Genomic DNA, 12,684 nt, shown 5'->3' on the forward strand with positions numbered 1-12,684 from the left:
ACAGAGTAAGATCTTCAGCCCTGAAAATTTAATAGGCTTAGATACTACAGTGGTGGCAGTATGTGGAAGTCTAGATCATTACTTGTTGGAAACTGTTCTGCAAACACATTTCATTTGCTCTGAATTTAATAGAATTGTCTTTACAAAAAAATAAATCTGTAATTGACTAGTTAATTAAAATTTCCTGACTGATCAGATCCATGAGGTATGTCTAAAGTTGTCATTAACAAGTATGTTGAATCATCTTTATTTACTGCTGCTACTCAATAATAAATATTTATTGAGGCTTATGTCTATTAAATTAGTGAGTTCTGTGTGTATTGGAATATAGATCCTCTGACAGAAGTTCAGCTAAATTATTCAGTTGTAGGTTCTGCCATTGTGACATTGATGGATGTTTTATGACTGCTGTAAGAGTATTTCTGATTGTATTGCTGTGTTCCCTTAACTCAAAATAATGTGACTGATAAACACTAAGGTCACACACATACTGTAGAAATTGTCTGATATACCTGTCAAAATCAAACCCTCGAGCTGCTTGAAGCAATGACAGGGAAAGGGGATCAATTATTGAAAAGCCATGACATACAACATGGATCACTAGTGCAGAGAAGATACTTGTATTCAAAATCAGACTGAAGTATAGAACAGTAGCCGAGGGCACTGATAGTTTTACTAAAGGTTGCACTGGATCATTTTTCACTGGTTTTTTTACAGATCTCAAGCATATGTGGACCATATGGATGGATCATACTCGCTTTCTGCGTTACCCTATAGCCAGATGACTGAACTTCTGAACCGAGCCGAGGAGCGAGTGTTGGTCAGACCACATGAACCACCACCACCACCTCCAATGCATGGAGCAGGAGATGTGAAACCTGTGCCTCCGTGTGTTAGGTACAAACTGGTCAAGCCACATGCAGATTCATTGGGGCATTTTAGTTTTCCACCACCCCACTAATAGTTGTTAGTATTATTTCCAGCATCTAAATCCTGCAGGGAGCCAATGTGGGGTCAGGGCTCACCTTGCCATTAATACTGCAGCTGTGTCACCTCCTGTTAAATGGCAAGACAAATAACTGTGTGGAAAATGTTTCTGTGAAAGATCTTGGAATCTCAGGACATAGCTTTGGAGTTTGGGAAATTGTACAACTAAGCTGTGTTTCACCCTACATGAAAGGGAGAATCAGAGAATCACAGAATCAGTTATGTTGGAAAGGGACCACAATGGTCATCTGGTCCAACCTCCTTGCTTAAGCAGGGCCATCCTAGAGCACATGGCTCAGGATTGTGTCCAGATGGTTCTTGAGTACCTCAAGTGAGGGAGAATCCACAGCCTCTCTGGGCAACCTGTTCCAGTGGTTAGAGGCTGCACAGGAAGGAAGTTCTTCCTTGTGTTCAGGTGGAAACTTCCTGTGTGTCAGTTTTTGCCTGTTACCTCTTGTTTTATTGGTTTCCACAAGAAGAGTCTGGCTCCATCATCTTGACACCTCCTGTTCATGTACTTGAATATATTAATGAGGTTCCCTCTCAGTCATCTATTCTCAAGACTGAACAGCCTCAACTCCCTCAGCCTTTCCTCATAAGTGAGGTGCTCCCGTCCCTTCATCATCTCCCTTGCCCTTTGCTGGACCTGCTCCAGGAGCTCCATGTTTCTTTTGTCCTGAGGAGCCCAGAACTGGACACAATACTCCAGGTGTAACCTCACAAGGGCTGAGTAGAGAGTCAGGATCACCTCCCTAGACCTGTTGGCAATTCTTTTCTTAATGCATCCCAGGATTCCATTGGCCTCCTTAGCCATAAGAGCACAGTGTTGACTCAAATGTGTCACAGAAAGGATGTATCAGAGTAAGGCAATCAGCTGTCAAAACTATATATTCATCACATTTGTTAAGTTGCAAGTGCTTCCCTCTCCACCCCAAAGTGTTATTATTTTCTATTTCTTTGTGCCTTTCCAGAATTGAATACATATGTACAATATTTTCCAGAGTGAAGTTTTGTTGTCACTTCCTTGTTGTTTTATCCCCCAAATCTTACTTTATGGTCAGGTACATACAACTTAGAGTTGAGGATGGTTAATTCAGATGCAGTTGTTACATCAGCAAGATGTTAATCTCTTGAAAAGAATGACTTTTTACAGTTTAGACGATTGTACTCAAAAATGTATAACTCTTGAGATTAATTTTCCACAGCTGCTAAAAGAAATCCTCTAGTGGTCTTTCAGGGAAATAATTTTACTGTTCCCTTTTGTTTTCTTCACCTATTCACTGCCCAATAATGAGTATCTAGCATATAACTATACCTCTCTGTACATAGAATTGATGACCTTGCTTGTTGTGTCATCAAATCTTAAATACATATTGCAAATCTAACTCATCATCACTGCTTGTACTGTTTTGGTTTTGAAGTTCTCTGAATCAAAGCAGTTAACCAACTGCTAGTTTCCTTCAGAAAAATTACTTGGATTTACTTAGGGACAGGAGGGAAGAATTATATTAATCTAGGAAACCTTTGCTAAAGATGCAAATTTGTGTAAGAACATAAATTTGGTTAATAGCTGCATTTGAGTTGTTGGGTCTGTTGGAAAACTGATGCATGCTCCATACTGAAAATTAGATTTCCTTGTATATTAGGTATGAATACCTTGAAATCATCATAGTAGTACATAATGCTCTTTGATGCCCAGAGTTCAATGTTCTGAAGTTGCAGAAGTGAATCTATGACTATTTTTCCACTCTAGCTCTAACAACTTTGTTCTGTTCTTGGATGTTTCAGTTCCACTACTGGCTTGGTAGAAAATCGTCCGCAGTCACCAGCAACAGGCAGAACACCAGTGTTTGTGAGCCCAACTCCTCCACCACCACCACCACCACCTCTTCCATCTGCTTTGTCAACTTCATCATTAAGAGCTGCAATGACTTCCACCCCTCCACCCCCAGTCCCACCTCCACCACCCCCTCCCACAGCTGCTCTGCAGGCCCCGGCTGTGCCACCTCCACCAGCTCCTCTCCAGATAGCTCCTGGAGTTCTACATCCAGCTCCACCTCCAGTTGCTCCTCCCCTTGCACAACCCTCTCCACCTGTCACTAGAGCTGCCCAAGTGTGCGAACCTGTACCTGTTCACCCAGTTCCTCCACAAGCTGAAGTACAGGGACTTCCTCCACCACCCCCACCTCCCCCCTTGCCGCCTCCTGGCATTCGACCCTCCTCCCCTGTCACGGTCGCAGCCCTTTCTCACCCTCCTCCTGTTCTGCACCCACCTGCCACAACCATTGTCCCTGGCTCTCATGCCCCCGTAATGCCTCCATCTCCACCAGCCCAAGTGGTTCCTGCTCCTGAGCCCAAGCGCCATCCCTCAACTCTCCCTGTCATCAGCGATGCTAGAAGTGTTCTGCTGGAAGCAATACGAAAAGGTAAAGTTTGGCTGTTAGGGGGCAAAAAGAACAGCCTCAGAAACCTGCTAAATGCACATTAGCTTTGAGAGATGGAATATACTCCGTGTCCCAGAAGTTAGAGGATTGCATCTTAAGTCTGTTTCTGCCTTTTATTCTCTATAGCATTACCAAGTAGACAGGTTTTTTCCAGTTTGTAATTGCACTTATCAGATGTTTAGTTTGGATGGCAAAACTGGTTCTCTGTGGAAGTTAGATTGAGAAAATAAAGTACACGTGTTTGTAGATTATCTGTGGAGATTATCTTTTCATTTCTCTTTACCTGAAAACGTAGCTATTTCTGATAACCTACAGATTGCATAGAAGACAAACCCATTGTTTTTCACAGACTATTAGGTAAAAGCAGAACAGATCAGTTGGCATTGGAATTTTGATCATATGTCAGTGTATTACAGCAACATAAGTGACGTTCAGAAATCACTGCTGAAGACTTAAGGCTGTTCAGTATCTAATCTCCACATGTCTCAGTGCTGCCTTACATTGCAAGGTGCCCCTGGCAAGTAATCAGCAGAGCTGCAAGGTGCTGTGTTCCTGATGATCTAGCAAGGAGCTGTGTGTACAAGCTGTACCTGTCAGCTTATATCCCCATGGCCAGAAAAATCCCCACTGCACAGTGAGTGCTGCTGTTTGACAGTGAGGTATCTCTGAATAGTTAACTTCTCTCAAATGGTTACTGCATTCTTCTGATTTTCCCCTGTGTGTCCAGCACAGCACAGAGCCTGTATGGTCCTGTCATCTCAGCAGATAGGCTATAATAGTAATCAGAAATATTTTTTTACAGCATCTATATGCACATGAATCGTAAGAGCATTGAATCTAAAAAAGTATCACCAGGAGTTGAGTACAGTAGGGGTGTGTGAACGTTCACAGAGGATGTCAGCAAAGTACCTAAGAAAGGAGACCCTGCTGGTATCATCTTGGTGATTGCTGAATGTGCTTTTGACCAAGTCATTCCCAAGAAACAAAGGTTCGACTTACCACAGCTTAAATTCCACTGAATGTCCTGTACTTGGGTTGCCTGTCAGTTGACAACATAGAATATTAAGCAGTGGATGTAGGTCATATTTAGTCTGTGTCAGTCTGAGATGTTGTGAGTATAAAGCCAAAGTATATAGTGTCTGTCATGGTTTTAACTACGTTACTGGGTTTAACTTTCTCATACTGTCAGTCTGTTACTTCTCCTTTGTGTTTGATCTTTAAGTAATACCTCATCCCAAAACAGATCATTGCAGGATAAAAACAGGGTTACTGGAGCTCCTGTCTTGTTAGGATACTCAAATAGCTATAACTTTTGAAAGAAATTGTGAAGAGAGAGAGGATAGAATGTGTCTGGAAACGCAAATAGCAAAATGGCTTAATCACTTGCAGTGGCACTAAAAATATGGGTGTATTTTTAATGGGAAATCAGACCCAGGATGTTATAGTAGAAGGACTCATGATCCAACCTGCCACTGCAATTCTGACATTCCTTTCTAAAAGCTCGCTGAGAGAATTTCTGTCTGAGGAGGGACAGTGTCCTCGGTCTTCATTTTTGCTTGCAAAGCATTTTGTGAATCAAGAGCTAAGAATATTTCCAGAGATAAAGGAGGAGAGTAACGTGTTTGTGATTTGATGTTCTTTAGGTATTCAGCTACGCAAAGTTGAAGAGCAACGTGAACAAGAAGCTAAACACGAGCGCATCGAGAACGACGTTGCCACTATACTGTCCCGTCGCATTGCTGTGGAATACAGTGATTCAGAAGATGATTCAGAATTTGATGAAGTAGATTGGCTAGAGTGAAATGATGACATTGCTGTACACTGCAAAATCGAATGCTAATGTCCATTGTGGTGCTTGTTCTTTGAAAGTTTGATGGTCATTTCTAGTGTTTTTTGTATTCTTTTCTTTACATGATTAATCCATGTTTTTCTACTTTTCAGTTTACAAAAAGCTCCTAGTGCATCTTTGAAACTAAATGTTTTACAGTGGCTTTTCTTACACATCTTTTTTGAAAGAACATACTTTGTTCCAATAGACCACTAAGTATTAAGCATGGGCAGCTGTTGGTAGAGTAGCAGTTTCAATTTTTTGGCATATCCTAACTGTGCACTTTGTGAATTTTAGGTTGATGAAGGCAACTGAGATTGACATTCCAAGGGCAGCTGTATGTACTAATGAGCCTTATTCCACTTCCAATAGTGTTTTTAAACATTAAACCTAGCTATCAAGACATCACTGCCTCGATTTCACCTGTACACTAAAAGTACATATAGTTAGCAGCACTGAACACACTGAAAAGAAAATGGATCTTTTGGGGGGTTTTATTATTGTTTTATTGTTGTTTTGAAATAATTATGGCCTTATTTGAATGTTTAGAGATTCCCCTTCCCTTCTTCCCTCCCAGGTACATATTGTGTGGTACTATTTTTGCCTGCATAATAAAAGTTTAATTTTTTTTTTCCTTGTGAAATCTTTTGACTTAAACATGCTGTGTAACTTATGTAACTGTTAAAATAACAGTTTGATTTAATAAATGGTTCATTTTAAATGTTCCTGGGTGTTGCTTTTTCAATGAAGCCTGTTCTTCTCTGCTATACCTGAGGGATCCTTGGATTTCAAGGATTTAATCTCTGCTATACCTGACGGATCCTTGGATTTCAAGGATTTAATCTGATTTCCACAGAATTACAGTAAGTATTCTGCACTTGATCTAAGGACACATATTAAACAAGAAAACTGGTATTAAATGATACCTATATGAACATCTACCCAAAAAAAGAAAAGCTGAAATCTTACCGTGATCTTAATTTTTAAAAAAATATGAACACAAAATTGGGAGCTTGTGGCTTTGTGATCTTTATTTTTTAAAAAATGTGAACACAAAATTGGGAGCTTGTGGCTTGTGTGCTTTAGAGTTGTGTTTTTTTAAAAAAACGCCTTTATCATCAGTGTGTTTTGAGGAGATGTAGCAGTCAAAGTCATGGTTAATGAACGATGACATAGAACATGGGTGATATTGCAAAGTCATTTCTTGAGTGCTGTTTAGCACTATAGTGCATGTTGTGCCAGGGCTTTTGTGTTTCTCTTCCCTGGAATGACTCCTTCAAGTCTGAGCACATAGTCAAAAGCCTATTGAGAAAGGAAGCATGAGAGAGTGCAAGAGCACTCTTACCTTGCCTTCTCATTCCTGGAAGATGGAATTGTATAATAGAGGAAAATAAGTCCTGAAAGTCAGAATGAGATTTCTGAAGATGGAACATGATATGTTCTACAGGCTACAGAACAATTTGCAGGGACGTGTGGTTATCAGCCTACACTTGGGACTGGGCAAAACTCCAGAGGTACAGACTGGATTAGGAATTCTGCACAGCAACACTTCAACTTCACTGTCACCATCTCAGCCCCCAACGCAATTCTGTGCGTGGCCTGTAATACTGGAGACTTTTGCCACTGCCACAGTAATGCCTCTGTTGTATTTGTGGGAGAAAAACCATCACCACAATTTGTGAATCTGCATCTTTACAGCTATGGATGCAGTTCTCTGTACCCTGCTCTCTTTGATCATTGCCTTCACAGTAGCACCATCTGGTTTGTTCTGCCATTCTCCAGTAAATTTCAAAGTGTGTGTCCTTCTTAAAACTGCTCATTGTAAGGTTAAAGAAAATATGCCAGAAGCACTGCTGCATGAGTAGTTGATGGTGCTTGGGTGTTTCCTTGGATCTTGGTAATCCTAACTTGCTAAATCTGGCCCAGTAACTAAATGTGGGAGATCTCATTTACACAGATGTAAAAGATTGAGGTCTTCAAGCCAAAGAGCAGTGTACACACCTGCAGCTACCCTTGAAGAAGGGAGCCAGGTGTGCACTTGAGGCAGCTGAAAGAAGAGCTTGTCTCTAAATTCCATGTGTAGGTAGTTCTGCCATTCACACAATTACTTCTCAACTGATATTTATACCTGTTCCTTGTTCAACAAGGATTTTCTGATGGATATTACATAGTCACTTAAATGGCACAGCAGCATTTCTGTTCCCAGGCTGTAACTGTTCAAATTAGAGAAGCTCCTCACCATCAGGCCTGCACTGTGGGTATGCTTTGAGTGCATCCAGGAGCTGTGAACTGGGTATAACTTGCCTAAAGTAAAGAAAAAAGAAAGAAATGAAAGCAAAAAAGGTCCTTATGTGACTGCAGCTATCACAGAGCAGACTTGAAGGTATAAAAAAAATCCTTACTGACTAATGGTTGTTATTGACCTGCTTTGCTGTCCCAGTGATTAATAATATCCCTTCCAAGGCAGTATGCAGGGCAGACAAAGCACTTATTTAATATGACACAGTCACACGAAGTAATGAACCTTGTCTGAGAAAAGTCAAGAGTTAAATTCAGTTAACATTTCAAAGGCAGGATTCTTGGCCTTCTGCCACTGCTACAGCTTCCTGCCATAGCAACTAGTCTCCAGATAGCAATAGAATGATTCACTAGTAGTGAGGGGTGACTGTTGAATTTGAATATTTGCATTTATAGATCGACTCCAAGCGATGCATTTGCAATCTCTGTGATTTGTGTCCCTCTTACTGTGGTCTCCAACTGCCCTTCTCATTTGGTGGAACATTGTGCAGAGGTCTGCTGGGCTATTCATGCCTCTGATTAGACGTGTAATAGATTATTGATTGCTTTGTCTTGTAAGGTACTAAATCAAGTCTTCTGTATTGAACTGTTTACAGAGTCTGTTGTTTACTTCTATACATTTACAGCAGCTGGTTAAAACCAAGGCTCGAAGTCTGCCACAAAAATAATGTGTCAGTAATGTTCTATATAAGTGAAGAGAAACCTTTGTTCATCTTCACACCATTCTTGAACTGTAATCTGGGACAGTTAAAAATTATCTACCTCTCCTACTGAGAAATGGGGGGAAAAGAAAGACTAGAATAAAAAGCACTGAAAGAAAAAAACAAAAGCTACTTGGTATCAGAACCACAGCAGAAGCCTAGGCAGGAGCAAAATTGGTCACTCAGGGGTTTTATCAAAAGATAAAACAGTAATGATGCAGTCATCATGGACAGACCAAAAACAGGTAAGTGAACCAAACAGGTACATGAAAGATAACAGGGACTGAAGAAACAAAAATTACAAAGAGACACCACTCTGGTTCTTTTTTAGTGGTGTGTTGTGAGCAGGACCCATTAAATACTAGATATCATTAGGGGATTGTTATCTCCCAGTAAATTGGGATTTGAAAAGCAGAAGGCATATTAAAAAGACCTTTGGTCAATAAAATTATCCTTCCCTGCATGTGGCACAGGTGGACCCTGACACACCATCGCTCGGCTGATGGATGCACAGAGGGATGCAGAGTTGACTCAGCTGCAAAAGGTGCTGTGGGACCCCAGTGTGCAAACAGGTCCCTGCAGCCCTGGATGCATTGCAACAGGTTTTCTGCAAGATGCTGTGATCAGCTCAGCTCGGATCCAGCTGCCACCCCTGGAGCTCATCCCCCCGTGGAAGCTGTGAGTCTGGACACAGAGCTCAGTGTCCCCAGCCCCGGGGAGGGGTGTCAGTGCCATCTCCAGAGCATGGGGCAGAAAGCCCTGCCCGAGCAGGCACAGCTGTGCCAGCCCCCAGAGCCCCCAAACGCAGCTTTGCACAGAACAGCAGATCCGAGAGGAGACCCAGAGGCAAAGCCTCAGCACAGACTCTGCCGCCCAGACCTGCAGCAGCAAAAGATCTGACAGAAATTCGACTCGAGCTCCATCAAGTGTCTGCTTTGTCTCCTCAGCTACAGGCCAGAATGGGTTTCATTCTCTCCAGTTCCCTTTTGCAAGTGGTGACATTAAACACCAGGAGAAGAATCATAGCCAGAGACCAGGGGCAGCAATAGTGACCTCCCTTTTTGGAGCCATGCTGCCAATTTTCCCCTCTCCTTTCCCCTCCTGACTGCTTTCCACACTTGAATGATTCTCAGGGGGGGTAGCCTGCCCATGGCAGACTTTTCACACACTCTGTGTGGCTGCAGCTGGGACAGACCTTACTGATTCCCAAAATGCATCTTGGGTCCATCACCAGCCCTTGGTAGATGTTAGTTCCCTCCACCTGCCCCTTGAGCTGCTCGGGACAGCTTTCCCTTCCCGTGAGTGAGTGACTTGGCTGTCAGCTCTGAGGGTTTAATGAATGCCTGGCACACCACCAGGCAGCTGTGGAGGAGCAGGCAGAGGGTGGAAACCTTGTTCCCATCCCAGCTGCTGCTAGAAGAAGGCACATGGACAAGCCTCAGGAAATGGGCACTGGGGTACAGAGTAGACCCTGCAAGGCTGGAGCTGTGCACCCCATTCTGTTCCCATTGGAGTTACAGACCTGACACTGCACAGCCTGGGCCTTTCCTTCCATCCCTGCACATTTCTTCCTGCTCATTCCTTTGCCTGGAGAACGGGTTCTGCCACACTAGTCATCACTAGGCTACCCAACTGACAGCAGCCCCTGACAGCAGCATCAGTAACAGCCTCTAAAGAAAATTGCATCCATCCTATTTCTTCTAAATTCTTGTTTTTACAGTATTTGCAGGCTCTGGGCAGTTGCTCCAACTACCTTCCTTTTGGCAGCTAGAAACATCTGGGTACAGATCAGACAAGTTATCAAGTGTTTCTCACCAAACAGGGCTGAATATTCCCCTCCTTATGTTCTTTTCTTGGATGGTTCAATAACTTCACTTTCAGACACAAGACAGCTGAGGGCCCTCTACAGACAGGTTGTTCCCATTTCCCCTCTACCTCATTTTAATGCCTTTACCTTCACAGTGTGATTTATAGCAAAACTTGTCACATTTTTGCACAGCCTCATGGCAGTATCACTCCAAGAAATGCATCAGAAATTATTTCCTTTCAGTGTGATTTTATACTGTGTTTTAGCCACTTCTACTCCTCTGTGAGGTACTTCCTTCACCACAATTTTAACATCTCAGAGCCTCTCCTTCCCTGCAACCCCAGTCACTCCTCTGGAGCATCCATGCCCAGTGTCATATTATCTCAGCTTGGCTTTGCACTTCAGTACCAGCTAGAAATAACTCCAGCAAACTGCCCAAGACTTCTAACCTTGTGAGAAAGCAGCTCACAGCTCAGGTCTTGGCATGCCAGTGTAGTTTAGCAGCTCCCCTTCATGCCAAGCAAATGGCATAGGCAGGATTTTTCCCAGTTGCATTTTGGCAAAGCCAAAACTAGTTTCTAAGCATCACCAGCAGGACACATGGCCAGCACAGCCTGGTGCAGCATGGGGGAAGCTATCAAGCAGCCCAGTCTGGGGGCTGCAGTTCATCACTGGGCTTGACAGAGGGATGGGATGTGTCTTCTGGGTTTTAAAAGCACAGAAAAGTTAGCAATGCTCCCAAAAGGGACAGGTGTTCCCCACAAGTCAGCAGAGTTTGCTGGTCAGTGGGATTCCTGACAGTAATTCAGCTGTGCTTAATTAGAGGAAAACATTAGGGTAGCTCCTTTACTTCTGTATACTTTGGTCTCTGCATGGTCACTCTGTACCAGCACCTGCCAACACATTGGCATTCAGTGCTAATGGTTCATCTCTGGATGAATCAGAGGCAGAAAGCAGCAACTCAGCCTCTGTCCTCACAGCAGGGAGACCCCAACTCTGGAAGCAACCCAATATATCTGAGCTTCCCAGGCAGCTCCTGCAAGTCACCCTAGATCTCTCTCATGGAGATCTCTAAGGTCACATGGAAAAGTTAGCACCCTAAATCCCAGGAATTTTCAGGCCAAACCTGAATGCCTCTTTGGCTTTTGAAACCTCCCATTGACTTACCACATCTCTGCAGCTTGCAAAATCCCAGGATTTAGTGAGGGTCTCCGGAAGTACCTGCAGACTTGGGGTGCAGCTAGCCCTGTCCACACAGTTGTGGCAATACTGACTTTACATCCTTTGCAAACAGGAGGCAATTTTGGGAACACGTTGGCCAAGGCCCTGCCCCAGCAGTGGCCATGGTGCCATGATTCTCTGCCACAAGGCCTGGGAAGGTCCCACTAGGGCAAGCCAAAGGGGCTCTTGTGGCTGCAGCTCTGTGTGACCATCACCATTCAGGCTACATGAAAATCCTGCTGGAGCACCTTCCTGTCATCCACACCAACTCCCAGTGTTGGCCAGTCAGTGACACCTCTAAGAAGGTGTTTAACAGAAATCTGCTGGAGAAACATCCTCCCCTCCCAACACACATGGGAGCAATTACTTCTGCAGGTTTTTCCTCTCTGTTTTTAATAGTCCTTACATTCCCCATAAATTTCATTAGCTGGATTTATGTGGTCACTAAACTGCTTGATAGAGTATTATAGTCACAGCGGGATATTATTTGCTATTCTGGTGAAAATGAGCATTTCCTAGTTTTGTCAGTGCAGGGAATTACATTATCAGGGAAATAATAACCAGCTGAACTGAAGGAGGGTTTGATTCATGGTAATTACTGATTATATGCAGATTACTTTATGGCTTTAATTCTTCGGTCTCCCACTGTTTGCTTGCTAAACCTCTAAAAAGAAAAAAACCAACAAGGCAGCAAGCCTATGAGAGTCTTGTTTATAAGGCAAATTACAGAACCTAATTTGTTGATTACATGAAAGGAAGCAGAGCTCTGCACAGACCAGGACAGTGGGAAGGATCCAGTAGTGAGCCACACTTTGATCCATCCTTGGCTGCAGCCACTTCTGTGATGCACCTAGTTCACATCCCCAAGATTAAAGCTCTCATCTGTGCTTGTGGCTGGTTTCACTGGGGCCACACCAGGGCCCCAGTGGCCCAAATAAAACACCCACGAGCACAAACGAGGGAATGTGAAGGTGGCTCTTTGTTTCTCCAGCCCATAGCCCCCCACAGGTCTGTCCCCTTTCTGCTTTCACCCCTGTTCACCATGAGGTGGAGAAAAGAAAATGTATCAATTCATTTGTGCTCAAAATGACCCTAAAAATATTTCTTCCAACTCAGAGCAACAACAAGGCCCTTGCAAACCTTCAGTTTTAACTAGCACTACACTTTAAAGCATCAGAAGCTGGTTAGCAAACTACAGGCTGCTTTTGACAGAAAGCTATCCAAAAATAGAGCGGCGCATCACCGCCGCTTCCCAGCCACTCCAGCCTTTCCAAAACAGCTTTTCTGCTCTTATTTCCTACAGCAAACCTTCAGCAGACTCACAATCCCCAGAGAGAAACCAGCCTTTTGATCTTATGTATTATTCTTAGCATTGCTGGAGCAAAATTTCAGCCCCTG

General features: G+C 43.3%; 1 protein-coding gene across 1 annotated transcript in view; it reads left to right on the top strand.

Annotated features, from left to right (window-relative positions):
- The window catches only part of WASF1 (WAS protein family, member 1), a 31,508-nt gene extending 25,524 nt beyond the window's left edge, over positions 1–5,984 (top strand). The window contains exons 6-8 of the mRNA XM_009070308.1: positions 718–897; positions 2,776–3,413; positions 5,075–5,984. Coding sequence (XP_009068556.1) covers positions 718–897; positions 2,776–3,413; positions 5,075–5,232 — 976 coding nt within the window. The 3' untranslated portion in view covers positions 5,233–5,984. The remainder of the gene's footprint in view (positions 1–717; positions 898–2,775; positions 3,414–5,074) is intronic.
- The last annotated feature ends 6,700 nt before the right edge of the window (positions 5,985–12,684 follow it).

The sequence above is a fragment of the Acanthisitta chloris genome, unplaced genomic scaffold (assembly GCF_000695815.1).
Source record: "Acanthisitta chloris isolate BGI_N310 unplaced genomic scaffold, ASM69581v1 scaffold30622, whole genome shotgun sequence".
Lineage (NCBI taxonomy): Eukaryota > Metazoa > Chordata > Aves > Passeriformes > Acanthisittidae > Acanthisitta > Acanthisitta chloris.